General features: G+C 39.7%; 1 protein-coding gene across 1 annotated transcript; it reads right to left on the bottom strand.

Moving 5' to 3' along the window:
• Window positions 1–982: 982 nt before the first annotated feature.
• LOC149004750 (uncharacterized) lies at window positions 983–4121 on the bottom strand. The gene has a single exon (XM_089135633.1). It carries the CDS (start codon window positions 4090–4092, stop codon window positions 1276–1278), a length of 2817 nt encoding a protein of 938 aa, XP_088991759.1. The 5' UTR covers window positions 4093–4121; the 3' UTR covers window positions 983–1275.
• Window positions 4122–21220: the final 17099 nt, after the last annotated feature.

Below are 21220 nucleotides of genomic sequence, written 5' to 3'. Positions count from 1 at the left end.
ACTGTTTCATATAATTTGCAAAAATGCCTTGTTCTCGATCTTGAGATTGTGATTGTTTATAATTGTTAATTGTGTTTGAACTGCTTCCTGAGTTCTTTTGAGCTCACCCTTCGAGGGATATGTTTTTAGATGACTTTGCAGGTTCGGAAGAAATCTTGTGCACCAGTACAAAAGACCCCTCCTTATGTAATACAGTTGCAGACACAGTGGGAGAAGCTAGTGACAAGTGGTACGATCTGTACACCGGTATGGACCACATTGATTGCTCTTGTTGATAGTAATTGACACCATCTTGCTCGCTGTTGGGATCGAGAGTTAGATGATGATCCAAAGATGTAAGTGCATAAGCCCAAGGTGATAAAGACAAAGATTGAAGAAGAACCGATGGAAGACTTGATTTGAACCTTAGACTTCTTTGTTTTTTTACTTTCCGTAGTTTATTCAATTGTATTGTCTTAAATTCGATCTACCTTCCGCATTGGTCTTTAGAGTTATTTTCCGCTATACTCTACAGTTATCTCTTTGATTGGTATTTTTTTATTCCACACTTTGATATTCTTTTGTGATCTTTCTGAGATCCATATTTGATTGTTTCTTAATTTACTTTAATACAATGGTTTGTTCTTGCTTTTGATTATATTATTGTGCTATGTGGGATATGATCGCCCTAAACTTGATATTCGGGGCTATAGATCACACCTCTGGGTATTCCAGGTAGGCCAGTACCGGCTGGGGGGATGTAACACGAACTCTCTACTTGATATCAAGATCTTCTCATCTAAACTCCTCATTTTTCACTAGCTCGATGGAACAACCTCTTTGAGCTTAGTAGAGAACTATGTGCTAATAATTACAGGAGGGACCTAGCATCACGTTATAGGGAAACCTATTAGATCCTCCATCAAGATTTAGCGGTCCTTATTAGCCTACACACTAACTAGTCCTATATCAAAGTTCTATTAGTCATATATTTTCATATCAGATCAAATAAGAAAACCAAATCAAAATTAGATACAATCAAAAATGCTCACCTTATATAAAACATTTATTAATATTCTAACAAGTTTATATATATATTTGGTACAAAGGGGCTCCTATATATTGGAAAATTGGGGATGGGGATATTATATTATTACATATGTCACGAGCAAGAGTTGAATCCATGACCTCTCCACTCAAGTGAGGTTCTCAACCACTCCATTACTCCATTAATATTCTAACAAGTTATTCTTCCAAATACTGCCATTCCAAAGTTGAGCAAGTTACTTTTATAAATCACTGACCACTAATCACAGGGATCTTTTCATACGAAACAGATTCTCTGAATTTCAAGGGAAGGATGCAACGACCACCGAACCGCTGTTGTATGAAGATGATGATTGCAAACAACATACCTCCACAAGGGATTAGAATGTTCCAAGCTGTCGAGTAAAAATCCACGCCATGGCTAGCATAGATGTACGATACATCCAAGTAACGACCATAATAGTGGGACCTATAAAGATCATATGCATGTGGTAGCAAGCGGACAATACTCATTCCAACATAAAATGTTGGGGCGAGAGCCTTCTCTTTGGAGTTCATGAATAAGTTGAACAGGATCTGAGGGAGCAGAAAACCATCCAGGACCAAACCAGCATAAGATTTCATGTCTCCCCAAAGGTAATGCTGCTCATAACTGTTCACAGAAAACTCGCTAATCACTGGGCCCTCAGTGTAGCTGTTCTTCCAGTGCACAAACAGAGTAATCAACCCACCAAGTAGATACAATGGCAAAGTTACATATAGAGCTTTAATCTCAGCAGTCCACAAGCCCTTATGACATCCATTGCTCCATCTTGCTGGCCAAACCCGTTGGAGAAGACGAAACTGCAGCAGAAAAGCAACCATTGTAATTACTCTTACAATAACCTCATTAACCTCAAGCCATCCACCATTCCCCAGCAAAACGTTCTGCCTGTTACGGCCTCCCATGAACAATGCTTCAAAGTTCAGCAGTAGAGGGATCATTTGCCCTAAAGTAAGTATGACAAGCATCACAAGTGAGATGAACGGAACCATGTCTGGATGCTTCTTCACATGGAGAAGTTGCATTCCAATAAATACACAGGCAAGCGTGTTCGAGATGAGAACCATGGTGATCTCCAGATCCATCCTCCAAAGAGATTCTTGTGCTTGTCTATGATATACTACATCTGACGAAACCTCCAAAGATTTGAAGTAAAGAGGGTCAGACTTCTCCCTGGTGCTTTTGATCGTTCCAGTGACATGAGTTCCTCCTACCTCTGCATCCAGAGGACTGAACTGGAGATTGATGACAATCTTGCAGTCCAAGGAATCATTTGTGGCAGGTATGTTTTGCTTTGAGTCCAAAAACCGACGACCCACCATGCATAGGCTTCCAGTTTCATCACTGTAGATCCCTTCAGCTGAAATTTGTATCGTGCTTTCATTTAGAGGAATTCTACCAAATTTGAAATCTGGTGAAATCCTGAAGATCATCTGATAGCTCACATTCAGTAGACTGCTGTGGTTCACTTGAGCTGCATCATCTACAGGATCAGATTGGAGAACGAAAGAGCGGCGGAAGTACTCATGAAACTGATCACCAATAGTTTGTGGAGTTGCAGAACCCCATGCAACTTGCCCAAGATCATTTTTCACAGACATGTGGAATACCATGTCATCTGAATACCCATCAGGGTATATCGCTCCTTTGCTTTTAGCAGTCTTTACATCACACAACTTTCTTATACCGCCCATCATGGTATACTCATACTTGACACCTGAAACTACTGGTAGATTCTCTCCATGGAAGCTAAGTGCATCAAAATGACCAGAAGTATTTGCAGTTGCATTACTCCAAATTTGTCCCACGACACTATTCCTGTTTCTGATCGACAATACTGCCGGGAACCTCAAATTCATCCTGATTGAGCAATTTCCGACAGAAGCCCCGGCCAAAGAATCCGTAAAATTCAAGATTCGGCAAGCAACAACATAAAGCTGATTCTTCTTTGCATCCCACACTCCCTCGCCAACCAGTGACGTTTTGGGATTAAAAGGATGATTAAAGCTGAAATATTTGCTGTAGTTGGTAAATACCATCGCCAGCCGCATCTTTTGGTTGTTTGAACAACGGAGTCCATCAAGGAACATGGTGCCAGTCAAAAACCCATTACTACTGTTATCCAGAAGGTGACAATTAGCAGCTTCTGAGTCACACTCACGCTTGTACTCCAATTCAAATTGAGTGTTCCTGCTTAGAGCGGAACAGATATCTACTCTTGACGGTAAGCCAAGATAAGCTAACTCTTGCTGAACACCACTGGGACTCGACCACCCGTTGTCAATTTCATTATTAATCAACGAGTAGTCGTACTTGCCCTGAGAATAGGCTAATACGGAAATTGGTTCAAAGTAGTTTGAACTGTCGACTTTATCCAAGCTCTCCAAAGTTCCTCCAACCAAAGAAGTAAGAATGGTTGAATTTTGGGGATAATTTAGCTTAAAAACGGCCGACAGCTTAGGAGACTTGCCTTCTTCTTCAGAGTAACTCATACCAGATCCGACCATACAGAGATTACCAGTCGATGCAGACCAGAACCCCTGTAAGTTGAAATCCACTCCGCGTTGCACAACTTGGAACCGAGGTCTCCGATGGCGTAACCGGCCATTATGAGATTGAACATAAGTTGAATTAACCGAGTCAGAATCCGATTTTGAACCTTGGAAGCCTAGGTTCCCCTCGACCATAAGAACGCCAGGATCATCAGTTTGGTAGACATTTATGGCATAAAAATACATATATCTGGAGGTTTCGGGTGACGACGATGAGGATTCTGATTCCTGACCAAGAAATCTATCTCCACCAAGGTAGTATCCATTCGACAGTTGGAGAAAATTACCCCGAAACATTTCGGGTTCCGTTCCACTTACGGTAGGTTCAGGGACTATGGAGTTGCAGTAATCGTGGTAAGAGATTTCAAAAGCGTAAGGAGAAGCAGCGTTTATGGAGCCTATGGTAACGAGGTTGAAGAGGAAAAGCATGACATGAAGACATGGAAGTTGAAGCTTCTGTCGGGTCGCCATTGATGGAGTTATGGACTCTGTAAAAGAGAAGAGACTCAGCCATCAATTTAAATGGCGCGAGGGTACTGAGTCTCAGTGTCTCCTATCTCTGTGGGCCCACAGCCGTGGTAGTCACGGTGACAGCTACTGCCTACCAGTCAACTAGCAGCCTCGGTCGTTATATCGTTGACGGATGACTTTGGAGTTCGACGGAAGTAAGGAGGAAAGCCCAACGGGGCCCACCAACTGGTCCTGGGCCCTGGCTCTAAGTCTTCGCTACTTTATTTCGTCGGTCTTCGCTGAAATTGGATTGGGTTTCTTGTAGAAGTTTTGATGGTAAATGACAATCATGGGTCTCGCATTTGAAAAAAAAAAAAAAATTAGATAAATTGGTTCTAAAAGAAATTTCAATACCTAATTTTTATTTAATTAATTTATTCAAAAACATTCCAAAAAAATATCCTTAAATTGAGGGCAAACCGTAGGGTTTTGACTTTGGACTATTTACAATTTAAGCAAGATGTAGAGACTACCATGATAAGTGCCGTGTAAAACTAGGTTGAATTAAAGATGTATTGCTTGGCCCCACCCCCCACCTCCCCCCTCCACCCAAACAAAAAAAAAAGTTTATTCAACGACGTATCAATTGGGTGGAGAATCTGTATTTAATACGATATTGGTACATTACTAAATAAATACCATTATCGTATTATATTGATTCAGTACAAAATGGTTTTGATATTCGATATAAGTGTGTCATATCAATATTGTACTATATTTATTTATAATTATATAATACAATATTTGCGACACCATTTCGAATTTAGTAACCAATACACAATATAAATTAACAATTGAGTCTTGAATAAACTCATATTTAAGACCTAACAAAGTCCTATCTAGACCTTTAAAATATATACGTTATAATAAGAATACATATAAATCAATCGTTTGTTCACCTATAGTTGGTAGTGTCTTATTAATTGAAATGATCATGGGTGACTTCCAAGAAATGATAGCATGGAGGAGTAGGACCAACCATGCCCAATCTGAAAATGAAAATATCATATAATGAAACAACTATGAGGTCCCATTGGTTTTATATAACAATTTGATTTTATAAAGAGAAAATTTGACCAATAAATATAAGTTCATTTCCCCAGTGGTCTATCCAACGACTTTCCCACTTGACTCTTTCAAACGCTTTGAGAAATTTTAAAAAACAAAAATAATAAGTATTAGAAATTGGATAAGGGGAGGAAAATCTCCCTTGCAGCAAAACAATTTTAAACTGTTTCTAAACTGTTTCACCAAAACCTAGCTACGCCAAAATTTTGGTTCAAAAAATAGGCAAAACTTGGGTCAAAATTATTTTTAGAGTAAAAGTTCTTATAAATTTTCAAATTACTTTTCCAAAATCAACTGAAACAATTTTATCAAACATTTTTTGCCAATTTTTTTTATTTCTTGAAGCAAGATACACCAAATTACATCTTTAGAGTTTTCCCAAGTTTGGTGACTTGTGGAGGTATGTGATGATTCTGATGATTGTGATGAAAGTCAAGTACAGCGAGAAGAACCTATGGAGAAGCTTCAAAAAGTCCCTTTGAGTGCTATTCATCTAGAACGAGGGATACACATTGGTTCAGAATAGGAGGACTTCAAGCAAAAACTCACAACTTTCCTTGCCCAAAATGGTGATGTTTTCACTTGGTCAATTGACGACATGCAAGGGGTGGATCTAAAGGTTGCGAAACACAGTCTATGGATCAACAAAGAAGTCACTCTAATTATACAGAGGAGAAGGAACTTCTCTGTTGAAAAGCATCAAATCATTCAAGCAGAAGTGAAAAAGCTAGAAAATTTTGGTTTCATTTGCCCAATCGAATGTCCAACTTGGCTCGCGAACGTGGTGATGGTAGAAAAAACAAATGGGAAGTGGAGATGCATAAAGATTACACAGATCTCAACAAATCTTGTCCAAAGGATTGTCTCTTCCTCGTATTGGTTTGCTCATTGATGCCACAGCCGGACATGAGGATTTAAGCTTTATGGATGCTTATTTAGGGTACAACCAGATCATGATGAAGCATGAAGATGAAATTCACAATACCTGCATGACTAGTAGAGAAAGTTATTACTATAAAATCATGCCATTTGGTCCGAAAAATGCTGGAGCAACATATTAAAGTGTAGGGAACAAGATTTTTTGCAAGAAAATTGGGCACAACATGGAGGTCTATGTTGACAATATATTGGTCAAGAGCATACAACGAGAAGATCACATCAGTGATTTAGTAGAGGTATTTGAAGTTCTTAGGGAAATGCACCTTAATCCCGAGAAGTGAGCTTTCGGAGTATCTTCTAGAAACAAAGTTTCTCAGTTTCATGGTTTCAGTAAGGGGCATTGAAGCCAATCCAGAAAAATCAGAACCCTTTTGGAAATGCAACCCCCATGAACTGTGAAAGAAATTCAATGTCTAACATAGAGAGTTGCAGCTCTCAGTCGTTTCCTTTCACGTTCTGGAGAGCGATGTTTGCCTTTCTTTGCAGCTTTGAAATCACTCAATGCGATAAGGGAGCTTATTTGGAATGAGGGTTGTCAGAAGCTTTTAAAGAAGTAAGATAAAGTTGAGCACCTCACCTATACTCACTTGTCCATGTCTTGGAAAGGAACTCTTCTTATATTTAGCTACTTCATCTCATGCTATCACTTCTGTTTTAATTCAAGAAGAGAAGCCCATTTACTATGTGTCTCATATTCTTTTAGATGTTCAGTCAAGATATCCCGAAATAGGGAAACAAGCTCTAGCAGTAATGATCTCTATTAGGAAACTTAGGTCTTACTTCCAAGCTCACCCAATAATTGTGCTAACCAATGTACCCTTAAAAAAATCATACACCGCCCTAATCTGGCAAGGAGAATGGTGTCTTGGGCCATAAAGCTGAGTGAACATCAAGTTGAGTTCAAGCCAAGAATGGCCATAAAGGACCAAGCATTAGCTGATTTTGTGGTAGAGTCCTTCACATGATCCACTGTGGAAGAGCCAAAAATGTCCTTTGAAACTTAGACACTCTTTGTGGATGGAGCTAGTAATGTAGCAGGGAGTGGAGCTGGCCGGGGTTTTGCGAAGTCCAAATGGTTTTACCATTAATTATGCACTTCGCTTCATATTCCCTACAACAAACAATGTTGTAGAGTATGAAGCCCTTGTGGCTAGTCTACGCTTGGCCAAATCCATTTGATTCAAGAGTCTCAAGATATAGAGTGATTCACAGGTCGTAGTGTACCAAGTTCAAGGCATTTATGAGGCAAAGGAAGAAAGAATGTCACAGTACTTAGCAAAAGTGAATGAACTAAAGATTCATTTCACACATTTGGTCATCACTCAAATTCCTAGGGAGAACAATGCAAAGGCTGATATCCTGGCTAAGTTAGCTTCAATAATTAGGAAACAAGTTGAAGATATTGAAGCTTCAGTATATCAACAGATTCTTCAAGAACCAAGCATTGAAATTTTTTCGAGATGATGGACATAGATGAAAAGGAACCATCATGGATGGAATCATTGATCTCTTAAATTAAACATGACCAACTACCAGATGATAAAGAGCAAGCACGCACCATCAAAAGAAGAGCAGCTAAATTTTCTTTGGTGGAGAGAAAATTATATAAGAGATCTATTGAAGGACCACTCTTGAAGTGTGTAGGTGCTATAGGTGCACAATATGCTTTAGTAGAGGTGCATGAGGGCATATGTGGAGCGCATATGGGGGTTAAAGCCTTGGCTTTCAAGATCCTCCGATAAGGGATTTATTGGCCCACCATGGTGAAGGACGCTCAAGAATATGAATGCCATTACGTACCTTGCCAACTTCATTCATCAGTGCAGAGAGCTCCAACGGTGCCTCTGGTTTCTATCTTAAATCCAGTGTCCTTCACAAGGTGGGGAATGGACATTTTAGGACCATTTCCTCTAGCTTCAAGAGGAAGGAAGTTCTTAATTGTAGCCAATGATTATTTCACCAAATGGGTGGAAGTTGAGCCAGATGCCTCCAGCACAGAGAAGCTGATGGGGAAGTTCACTCTAACTAAGGTTATTTATAGATTTGATCTGCCTAAGATACTTTTGATAGATAATGGAACAAAATTTGACAATTCAATCTTCAAGGAATTTTTTCAAAAGTATCACATAGACTTTCGAAGAGTGGCAGTTGCTTTCCCCCAATGTAATGGACAAGTTGAGGTTACTGATAGAACTTTACTTGATGGCATTAAGCGACGCCTAGATGAAAGTAATCAATAGTGGTTAGAAGAGTTGCCTTATGTCTTATGGGCCTACAGAACTTCATCAAGAACACAAACGGGGGAAACACCTTTCAAGTTGTCTTATGGTAGTGATGCCCGGGCTCTAGTAGAGGTGTTAGCAGGGTCTCTTAGGTCTACATACTTCAATGAAGAAGAGAATGAAGAAGGCCTTCAAGCTAATTTGGAGTTTGAAATTCGGAAGCAGCGTTTTACCGGAATGTGGCTTATCAAAAGAAAGTTGGTAAGCATTATGATGCCCAAGTACGTAATAAGACTTTTCGGCAAGGAGACAGTTTGCTTCGACAAACTGACATTTCTATCCCACACGGAAGGAATAAGCTGTCACCCAGATGGGAAAGTCCTTACCTCGTTGTGCATGAATTACAACCTATAACTTATAGGCTCAAGGATCTGGGAACAGATAAAGAGCTTGTTCATACATGGAATGCTATGCACTAAAAGAAGTTTTATCAATAAGTAAAGAGCACATGACTTATTGGCATGCTGCTTATCTATTTCTAGTGACCTCTCGGAAGGCTACTTCTTTTGGAAAAAGTGACAGTCGGAGCTATTGCCAAGTACATATAGTTAGTACTTTGAACACAAGAAATGACTACTTGGGGTTATTGCCAAGTGCATATACTTAGTCAATTTTTTGTATGAAGATTTTGTGATGCATGAAGTAAAATGAAGTACTCGAAAATGGTCAAACAAAGCATGAAAAAAGAGTCATTGCTATTCATTTTACATTATACAAAGTACAAAGACAAAGAAGTTACAAAAAGATATCAAAATATATTTATATAAATAAATAAATAAATAAATAATAAAAAACAAAGATGTAATTTTCCTTAACAGCAACTTTTGTTGTATCAGTAGCATCATCACTCTCAATATTTACAATTGTTGTTGAGGCGTTGGGTTCATCTTGAGCAGGAGGAGCCTTCTCACTTGCTTCCTTAGGGAGAGGGTCTTTAGTACTACCTGGGAAGGGAGTCCTAGGAGGTAATCTAGCTACAAAAAGATTGGAGATTTCAGCCGAAGCTTGCATTTCGGGTGGGTGCATGACCAAAAGTATAAGCATCAGTTGTTGGAGAGATCATCTAGATGAACACAGGGATGTCAAGCCTCCTGCAGGTATTAGCATTGACGGGAGACCCACGACAAAACTCCCTTAGAGTCTCCTCAGGTAGCTTCTCCACCATCAAGGCAAAGGCAAAATCCATGCCTTGTCCAAAACTTGGTAGCATGGATTAGATTATCTCATTCTTGTACTCTTCAGAATCCCTAAAGTCTGTTAAGACTTCTTCTCTCACTATAGCAGCCTGCTCCTTGAGCTTGGAGATTTGTTGATCTTGCTCCCTCAGTTCTACTACCATAGCTTTCTTCTCAGCATCCAAATTGCCACATCGAGAAGCCAACATGGAGTTTTCACCTTGGAGTTTGGCCACTTCACGTTCCAACTCTGCACCTCTAGTCTTTTCTTCACCAATTCAGCCTCCACCTTGTCTTTTTCAAGGATGGCAGAATTCTTGGCTTGCATGGCTTCTACTTCTTTCTTCTGAGCCTCATTCTTAACCAACTTGTGATATTCACAGTTAGCACGGACTTCACTCAGTTTTTTTTCCAATTACCTCTAGGTTACTTGTAGTCCTCTCCAAGGCGGACTCCTCATGTTGAGCAGTAAGATCATCATATCTTTTGTGAGTGATGCCAAAGTCTTGGGGGATCTTTATCACATTAGAATAGAGATCTCTGCTCCTCCTTATCAACCCCTCAACTTGGCTTATAAAGGTGTATAAGTTCTTGCAAATGAAATGGACAATGAATGGTAAATAAAACATGTGCTGAAGTAAAGAATTGTGTTGAGGCTTTCAATTCAGTGACTTACATTGATATTTGAGAGTGGATAGTGATCAACGACATCTCCTAGCACCACCTTTTGTCTTGGGGAGAGACCCCAAACTCCAGCCATTGTCTGGATTTTTCAACATCTCCACTGATGTTTGCCCCCTTAGCAATGTTCCACCGTGGAGCCCATCTGTGAGGAGGTATCATCTCTTTTTCAAGAGAAGGCCTAGTTATTGTAGCACCCACACCAAACGTTGTGGGCACTGCTGCTTTTGTTGTTCTTGAAGATGGAGGGGCAAGGGCACATGTCAGTGGGTTCGTCCCTAGTGCCCTAGGAATGGCATTCCCAGAAGTCCTCCTAGCAGGTACTTCCTCGGAATTTGACTTCCCGAGTAAGTCCATCAAGGGACCCCCAGGACCCCTTTGAAGCAACTCTCTGATAAGGATGTGGCCCCACCAGTCCTAGTCACCTTCTCATTACCCTTGTGCACAGAAGGTGTCACATCCCGCCCTAAATCCACCAAGGGGATACCCTATCTGGATTACCCGGGGAGTGAATTACTGTCCCGCCGATCAAGTTTAGGAACGATCATAATCACTTAGCACAATAATATAATTGAAAGCAAGAACAATTCCTTATTTCCAAATAATTCAATAATAAAAGTCGAGAAAGTACCTCAGAAGGATTCACAAATAACATCAGAGTGCGGAAAGGATTTCATTAGTATAAACAATCAAGTGTAAAATGGAGGGAGGAAACCCGTCCTATAATATTAGCGGAAGATGAAACGACTAAAAGTAAAGGTTACAACCGATTCACCAAATAACAAGTGAAACAACTAAGCTATAGTCCCGACAATTCAAATAAAAGGTTAAAAAGGGAATGAGGCGACATCCCATCCCTAACACACAAATATAAAATTGAACTACTACAAACAAGTCCCGATCTCGGTCTACTCGTCTTTATCAACTGGTTCATCGCCACCAGTATGATACAAGTCTTCAACTCGGCCTCCAGAGGGTTGACTGCCACAGTCAACAGTGGTAGTACCTGCAGGAAAGTCTAACAAAGTATGTTGCAAAAAGGAGTGAGTTCGAAAGAACTCAGCAAGGAAAGTTATTCCATAATAACATAAATCATATGATGCGCAGCATAGCATGATGCAATATGATATGAGACATATGATGCAAATATGAATCTAACTCTAAGTATGCTGGTCATCTAGGGTAAACATGCTTTAAGTCATAGCACCATACTTCTTTGGGTTGTCAGTCACTCCCCCTCAATCATACAAGATATCTTGGGTCTGCCCGGGGAAGTTCGGTAAAGTCATCTAAAAAAAAAGAACCATGGTAGGGGAATCGGTCACCGCTCTCTCACATCACCGTTTGGTATAAGTACTGGCGCATGTCACAGAAAAGCCTAGCCCAATGCAAGTCATCTACTCAGTCGTATCAACTCAGTTCCAGATACGTCCATTCCCTCGCTTCGCCCCGCCGATCCTTTCCGGTATCCTTCACACTAGAGTCAGCGTAATCCCGGATTACGGACTCATCAACCCTATTGGTCATCCACAAATAGTAAACGGGAAGCTCTCACGTCCTCTCACGGATTGGTTACCGGTCTTGAGCGCCCGTGAGCCCAAGTCTAGCCATTTGCAACCCTACCAATAAATGGCCCCTTTCAGGTATCCGTGGCATGGTTTATGTCCCCTACCGGATTGGTTACCGGCCTAGAGCGCCCATCAAACCATACACTACCACGGGTCATTCGGTCTCAATGCCCTTCCGATTCGGGTCTGATACGATAGGGATATCCTAGCCATACATCTAGACAAGTCCTATGTATGTCATCCAATGATCCAGGAGAGCGTCGATGGGCATCTTCGGAGAACATCCCATACTATTCCCTCCGATGTCCAAGGACGAAGTACCAGTAGGGCACTCCCCAATCCCAAATCATACCTAAGCAATCACATGCTTATTTCCATCCATTACATATCAACAATACATTATCATATTGAAAACATGTCATAACATCTCATAATACAATGTATAAATAAATGACAAGAATAAGTAAACATGATAAACCAAGTAATTAAGCATGGTGCTACTGTCATAAGGTAACTACAGTAGTCATATGATGTCTGAAATCAACTAATAAGTTATGTCTACTAAGTTACCAACAACAGTGTAAAAGTCATACAGTCTATGTTATATGGCAATAACTGTCCTTACCTTAAGTCACGATGATGATAATCCAACAATCTCAAAAGAATGATCCAAAGATGGTAATAAGACCCTAGACAAACATAAATGAAAGGTTAGAAAAGAAATCGGGAAAATCGGAGGTCAAACGGATCAAAACGGAGCAAGGTTGCTGTCAGCAACAAGTTTGGTCGATGGTCTTGGTCGATGGTATCGACCAAAAGGATCGACCAAAATTGTCTTCGGGACAGAATAGTGGATTTTGGGGATTTTGGTCCGAAATGGGTCTTCCGGGGTTTGGATCAATCTGGAACTTGGAGGCATACTTAACAACAGTAGTAGGACACTATAAATCAAGGAATTAACCCAATCCAATGGCCTAATTAAAAAGCCCCAATTTGAGCTATCAAGTTCAAGTGATAAACATCATGGCATGAGTTGGAATTGATTGCATTGATGAGGAATAGCATGCAATAACTAGAGGAACTAATAAGAATTCGATTGGAATCATATGGCAATGTTAAACATGAACATAATACACTTTATAGCTCAGTTTGATATCAAATGGTATGATGTTAATAGGTAAATCATGGAATACATATGCTAGGCATGAGATATAAGCATTAGCATCAATGAATGGCTAAGGGAATCATGGATTGAGCATGAGTAGGCACTTGGAGTGGTGGTTGCAAGGTTGCAGCACCATTTCAAATGTCCCATCAGCAAGATGACAATAGAAAGGAGTAGAAAATGGTAGGGTAGAGAGTGGAATAAAGAGTCTTACCTTAGTGTAGAAGATGAAGGCAAAAATCAATGATAAACTAAGTGTCTTTGATGAGATACCCTTCACACTAACCAAGGATCGAGCTGCTTTGGGAAGCTCTCCCCACGTTCCCAGGTGAGAAAAATGATTGCCAAAGGCTCAAGGCTCGAGGTCATATTAAATAGAAAAGGAATATTCCATGGAATCATTAACTTGGCAGACTGGGACATTTTGGTCGATGCTTTTGGTCGATGGTATCGACCAAAATGATCGACCAAGATGATTTCAGCAGAAAACTCAGGTTTAGAACAGCAACTTCAAGTAGGGATTTGAAATGCTATACAAGGTCAAATTGAGTGAGGTTTTCTTCCACAAGTCAATCAAGAAGTCTAGTTTCCATAAATACCTTTGGATCAAGCATGGGAGTTCATTAGGTCCACCAACTAAGCTCACCTTCTTTGATGCGCAAGCAGGATTTTCCAGACACAGTTCAGCAACTTCGGACAGGGATTTGGAGGGCTATATGGGGTCAAATGGAGTGGGTTTTTCTCCTAAAAGTCCATCAAGAAGTCTAGTTTCAGGAAATATAATTTTATTGAGCACAGGAGTTCATTTGGTATTTCAACTAATTCACCCCTCTTCGGTGCGCAGATTCAAAACTAACACTGACAATGCTCTCAAGTGAGGGGCATCATCATCAATGTCCACGTGCTTGGGTTCCGACACCAAAACATAAACCAAAAGGGTCCACAAGTCTCATTTCCCCCACTTCAGGTTTTCGGACCTACAAACATAACAGGTCCCGGGCCGGGCCAAGGTAGGATAAGGCCAAACATTACAAATCTACCCTAAGGGAAAGGTCTAACATGGCTTCCTAAGGTTTTCAAAGATAATAATATTGAAACTAAAGTCCAACTTTAAGGTCTAATATCAAACAAGTCTTTCTTTATCCCAAAATAAAAAGGGTGTCCGGGCTAGGTTTGGGCTGGATGTTACAGAAGGCGAACCAGGGCACTTGCGGCTCTCCTTTGTTTGGGACCTAGGTTGCGCTGGGCCCCGAGAAGGGACGAGGAGTAGAAAAAGATTGCCTTCTCCTTGTTGTTGTTGACCTGGCTAACGCCTTGGCGGCCTCCTCCTTGGCCTCCTGATTAATCTCAGCTAGGGTCTTCATCTGAAGACTCCGGGGGAATCCTTGCCACTGGACTTGGCAGAGCAGAAGCTAGGAAAGATGGACCAGTCCTAGTACCCCTAGTCTTCTTGCACTTATTGCATGTTGTTGCTTTGAGAAGCTAAGTAGCTCTAGAGGAGAGTGTTGTTGCTTAAGAAGCTATATGATGTTCTCTCACTGGGACAGTGCAGGCTTGATGTTTATCCTACACAGAATGATATATGATGTTTTCTCCCAAAACACCATATTCCTCTGGGTAGGTCTCATTCACTCTTCCCTCACGGCTCTGATACACGTCTTTTGGATTCTCCGCAGTAATTGGATCCTACATCCATCTCGGACATTCCATGGCTAGGGTTTAGGTCAACACTATCGCTCACCACCGTTGGTATGAGTATTGGAGCATGTCAGGGTTATACCTAGCCCAATGCAAGTTATCTACTGAATCACATCTACTCGAAGTCAGATACCTCCCTTCTGTGCCTAGGTAGTCCATTTTGGTACCTCCCTCTCTAGAGTCATCGTATCTTATGGCTCCGACCAACTCAGACTACAGACTCTCAACCCTATTGGTCATCCACATATAATAAATAGGAAGCTCTCATGTTCTCTCATGGGTTGGTTACCGGTCTTGAGCGCCCATGAGCTCAGGCTTATTATGTGCGACCCTACCAATAAATGGCCCCCACAATGTGATTTACATCCTCTCACGAGTTGGTTACCGGTCTTGAGAAATCTCATTGCTGCCACAGGTTACTCGGTCTCAATACCCCTTCCGATAGGATCAGATATGATAGGGGTTTTTCCCTAGCCAAACTCATCTAGACCAATTCTAAGTATGCCATCCAGTAGTTGGGGAAAGCCCCAAAGGGCACCATAGGAAAACGTCCCATACCACCTCCACTAATGTCTAATGACAGAAATGCCAAAAAGCATTCCCCAATCCACAACCACACTTAGGCAATCACAACACATCATGATTCCATAAATAACACAATAGAGTCTAACTCACAATCACATCATTCATATTCAATACAAGTATGTAAATCATATCATGAATAGCCTACTGTAATTATAGAAGTATAACAATATAGAAGAAGTATAACTACAGTAGCTAACACATGTATATAAGTCCTAACATATCAAAGCATGTTTTTGTGCAAATTGTGAGTGAACGTACTCACCTTATATTCAATTTGTAATCTTCGAGAAAGAGATCAGAGAGCAACTCCAAAATCACCAAAATAACATAAACAAACATGTAGAGAGTATAAGGAACAAACTCTAATGATTGGAGACGAAACAGAGACAAAACATATAAAGCTTGTTGTCTGGGATCCCTTTGGTTGATTGGCATTTGGAAGGTTGGATCGACCAAAGTAATAGACCAAAGCTACTGTGTATGGACAGTAACTTCCAATTTTGGTCAGAAACTCATTGAACGACATTGGAACACTCCGAAATTAATATGAAAATTCTAAAATAACATACTAAGACTATCTATGATGATCTAAACATCAACCAAGATCATTGGAATAGAAATATAATAAATCACCGGGTAAATATCACTTACCTCCCCTCTTAGCTGAACAAATAGCACCTACACCCCTTCTTAGTTGAATAATATCACTTACCTCCCCTCTTACCTAGAAAATGTATCAAACACTTCCCCTCTGTTAACTTTCTTGGTTAAATTTAACTTTTACCGTTAATATTTTTCTGAAACTCCAAACTACCCTTTGCTAAAAAAAAAAAAAATTTAACCCTAAATTACCATAATCACCCTAGCAGTTAAAATATTAAATTATCCTCAATTAAAATAATTTTTAAAAACCAAAACACCATAGTTAAAACCCAAATTATCTTTAATTATTAAAAGCCTAACATAACCTTTTTTCAAAAAACAATTATCAAACAATTAAAAAAAAACCAAATTAGTAGTATCTGTTGAATTTTATCAACATACCCTTTTTTTTAATTGCATTTTTAAATTTACTTGATAGTAGTACGTGTTTTTTTAGTTGTTTGATAATTTTTTTAAAAAAAAAGGGTATGTTGGGCTTTTAATAATTAAAGATAACTAGGTTTTACTATGGTGTTTTGGTTTTTAACAATTATTTTTACTTGAAAATAATTTAGTAATTTAACTGTTAGGGTGATTACGGCAATTTAGGGTTTAAAATAATAAAAAATAAATTTAGCCAAGGGTAGTTTGGGGTTTTAGAAAAATGTTTAATGGTAAAAGTTAAATTTAACCAAAAAGGTTAACAGAGGGGAGGTGTTTGATATATTTTCTGGGTAAGAGGGGAGGTAAGTGATATTATCCAACTAAAAGGGGGTGTAAGTGTTACTTGTCCAGCTAAGAGGGGAGGTAAGTGATATTTATCCTAAATCACCTAATAGGCTTGATATGCGGATTCTCACGGAAAGACTAGAATTAATGAATGGGGACTCATTCTAACGATAATAAAATAGTAGATCATGCATTGAAAACAACCTAAGAATAGATCTAACATAGAGTAGAATCAAATAACTATAGTAAGAATAGATCATGGTCTCATGCTAGGTTAAAACATCAAAAACACATCGTATTGTCTACAAAGAGAAGAGAGTGAATGAGAATTCACTCTAAAACTATGAGGATTAGAGATTAGGCCATTACAATAGTGTAAGGCCTTTCTCATAATCAAAACAAAGAGTAGAAACAATAGAGAGAATAGATCAACAGAGAATAAGATCAAATACTAACCTTGTAGAAGAAGATTCAATGGAGGAACTTCGCTTGGATGCTTGGAATCAACCTTGGGCTTAAGGAGGAAGCTCTAGGGTTCTTCCACGTTCTCTAGAGGTTAAGAGGCAAAGTGGTACGAATTAAATCGAAGTTTGAATATATAGGGCTCCAAAAACCTAAATTCCCCAAAAATAGACAATTCTGACCCTAGGCTTGCTTTGGTCATTATCCTTGGTTGATTGGATTGACCAAAGCAATCGACCAAGGCAGTGCCTTAAGTCAAACTGCTGAATTTTGGTTCCCGGAAGCCAAAACCACCCCTTAGGTCCTCAACCAACTTACGGAAGGGTCTTACCTGACTTCATAGGACTTTCCGAAGGTGTCAACACTATACTCAAAGTCCACTTCCCAAGTCCATCATCATTTAGGCTACATCTTCTCTCAAAATCAAACAAGGTATCCATAGTGGGATCTTCACTATCAATCTCCATTGGTTCTAGGTCAGAGCCAATGGGTTCAATAGAGAGGGTCCACAGTAGTCTTCTACCTTGACTTCGGGTCTTCGAACCTACAACATAGATTTTCGAGTTAGGGTTTGTGTGGGATTTCACACATCACCACCCATTGGGCGCCGACATCCCAAGATTAAGATTGAAGTGATACAGGGTGTGCATCATGAAGGGGTGAAAGGGCACTCTCGTTCCCCCCAACATTGAATCAAGGTATAGAAGGAATTCCCCTCTCAACATGTTGGCTCTCTTATAAGGACCAGGGATCATAAGTTTGAACTTAGAGGGAATCATAAAGGTTGTCTTCATCAACTAAAGGTGTCGAGGAAAGAATAAGGGTCCTGAATTAGTAGTAAAACTAGAATGCATACTGTCTAAAGGAGTTTTGAAATCTGCTGAAAAGGGTGAATCCCTTTAACAGAGTTTCCAAATGATGCATCTTCACTCAATGGTCTCCTCTATTCACTACCTAAAGTAGAGGCTAATTCTGGAGAGGATGGAGGGAATCTACCCTTGAAGGGGTCCCCTCTTATTCCAACATCCTTCCATGGTTTCCTAGGAACTCTAGGGTTGCCGAAGGAATCATACTTCTTCAATGGTTTTCAAGAGGGATGGGACTTACTAATTTTTTATAAGGAAACTTTGCGTAGGTTTGTTTGACGTAAAAGAAAAGCTTAGAATTCTTAGTTGCAGTAAACAAAGAAAACGAAAGAAAGATGAAGTTTGTCAATTTATAGGCAGTGAAATTTTGAAATGGATAGTTTGGATCTTCTTCAATCAAAGGTTATCAACATATAATGTTCTCACTTTTATGACGCTACGTTAATAAAGGAACACGGCAACGTGGGCAACGCCTCAAGCGTTGTGCACATCATTACATAGTACACCATTAACTGACATAACCATCAGAGTACTTAATGTAGCATGCACACAACCATTTTGACGGTTCTACTTTTCGGCGAAGGTTTCACTTCAAGGCAAACTATTGATCCAATCAAGAATGCTACCGACAAGTAACTTTGTCACATCCCCCCAGCCGATACCCTAACTAGCATACCCGGGAGTGTGATCCACAGCCTCGAAGATCAAGTATCGAGGAAATCATCCTCCCACATATACAATAACATAATCATAAACAGGAAATAATCAAGGTTTTAATATTATAAACAAAAGATTCAAATCAGGAAATGAATAATCAATATAATCAGAGTGTGGAAATAATACCAAATGTAATCACATCAAAAAAAAGTAGAGTGAGGCGGAAACTCACTCCATAGATACACCGGAACGTAGTACATAAGTCTAAAAAGAATTACAACTATTTCTAAAGAAAAGCAAGAATAGAATGTTCAAAGTAAACTACGTGTTTTCTAATTTACAGATGACATCTTCAAAAAAGTGGACTTCATTAATCCAACATAGATGTTCCATCTCTACATTACGTCTAATCGTAGTATGCAATGTGATCGCTCGTGGGATCATCAGTGTAATCTTCATTGTTGCCAACACCTTGCGTATAGTACGCTTTATTGGTTTGCGCTTCATCGTACTGTCCTTCATAGTAGTCAGTACCTATAGAATAATCTAACAAAAAGATTGCAAAAAAAGGAGTGAGTTCGAATGAACTCAGCAAGGCAAGTTAACTCATAACAACATAAATAACATGCGGCAGAACATAACAAGATGCAATGCAGTATGAAACAGATAATGTATGTATGCATCTAAACTCTATGTATGCTGGTCTCTATTGGCAAACATGCTTTAAGTCATAGCACCATACTTCTTTGGGTAGGTCTCAAATCACTCATCATCGGTTGGTAAAGGGGTCCGGCATCCCTCGGGACATTCCATGGCTAGGGGTTAAGTCACCGCTCTCTCACATCACCATTGGTCTAAGTACCGGTGCATGTCAGGGTTAAGCCTAGCCCAATGCAAGTCATCTACTCAGTTACGTCAACTAAGGTCTAGATACGTCCATTCCTCACCCCTGGCGATCCTTTCCACTAGAGTCCTAATAGTCCCTCACTACGGACTCATCAACCCTATTGGTTATCCACATATGGTAAACGGGAAGCTCTCATGTCCTCTCACGGGTTGGTTACCGATCTTGAGCGCCCATGAGCCCAAGTCTATCCATATGCAACCCTCCAATAAATGGCCCCCACAATGTGATTCCCGTCCTCTCACGAGTTGGTTACCGGTCTTGAGCGCCCGTGAATCCCCATTGCTGCCACGGGTCGTTCGGTCTCAATACCCTTCCAATTCGGGTCTAATATAACGGGGACATCCTAGCCAAACACTGCTAGACAATCCTAGGTATGACAATCAATGATTCGGGAAAGCGTCAATGGGCAACCCCGGAAACATCCCATACTATTTCCGATAATGTCCAAGGACAGAAGTGTCAAAAGGACACCTCTCAATCCCAAACCATACCTAATCAAACACATTCTCAGATCAGTCATGTCATATATAATCAACACTTCATCATATAAAAAAGAATATAAAAGTATGATCTAATCATTAAACAATATAGTAATAAGCAAATTCATATAAGCTTGAATAATGAAAAACAAAACATAAGTGGAGTGCTACTGTACTCACAGTAGTACATCAGAAGTATAAAATACAAGAACAGTAAATAAACTCAGAGTTTCTTAAAGTAGAAACCAGAGAGTATGCGATCTATGTTATTATGAAATAACTGTCCTTACCTTGATTATCGCCGAAGATAATCCAAAGAGAGAGAGACTCCAAACTTAGCAAATAAACCCCTAACAATCATAGATATAACATTAGGAAAGATGCCTGAAAGATCAGAGAGCAAATGAATCAAACTGAGAGAAAAACGAAGCTACTGACATCATTGGTCGATTGATTGGTCTACTGACCCAGTCGACCAACCGAGTCAGTACGGAACTGCAAAAACTAGATTGGTCATAACTTCTTCGTTTGAAGTCGAATTGATCCGAAATTCGAAGGGGAACTTCCTAGAACATATTTGAACTATATAGAAAGGTAAAATCATCAAGTCAAGGTCAAAAGATGGGTTCTTGATTTGAACCAAGAAGTTAGGTTTTCTATCTTATGGCTCTCATGAAAAGGCTAGGGTTACAAGATGAAAGGGAATAATTTCTTAGCAATTAGATAACAAGAAAATCATTGGAAAAAGTTTAGATTAACATAAATATAACTCATGTGGTTACCCTCACATGGGAGGTTACCAAAGGTTTCCAAAAAGATCAAACAAGGGTCAGGGTTTCAAGAAAATATTCAGGGTTAGGGTTAAGATCATGACGATGATCATGGATCTCAAAGAATAGGATGAGATCATGGAATAGATGGTTGCAAGAATGCAGCATCTTCTTCCTGATCTCAATTAAGAATAAGATCGAAGAAAGAATAAATTATAATATAGAAGAGATACTAACCTTAGAACAACAGATCGGAGATGAGAGACTTCAGATCTGGCAAAGGAATCTTCGAAATCACCGAAAAGAGTTTTGGAAAGGTCTTCCCACGTTCACAAAGTGTTTAGGGGGCAGCTGTAACTAAGAAACACGAAGTAGGGTTTAAATAGAAGTGAAAAACCCTAAAATTGGATTTTCTC

Source organism: Hakea prostrata, chromosome 9 (genome assembly GCF_041222555.1).
Source record: "Hakea prostrata isolate BN-2017 chromosome 9, UWA_Hpros_2, whole genome shotgun sequence".
In the NCBI taxonomy this organism is placed as follows: domain Eukaryota; kingdom Viridiplantae; phylum Streptophyta; class Magnoliopsida; order Proteales; family Proteaceae; genus Hakea; species Hakea prostrata.
This window is presented reverse-complemented; position numbering and strand designations above follow the sequence as displayed.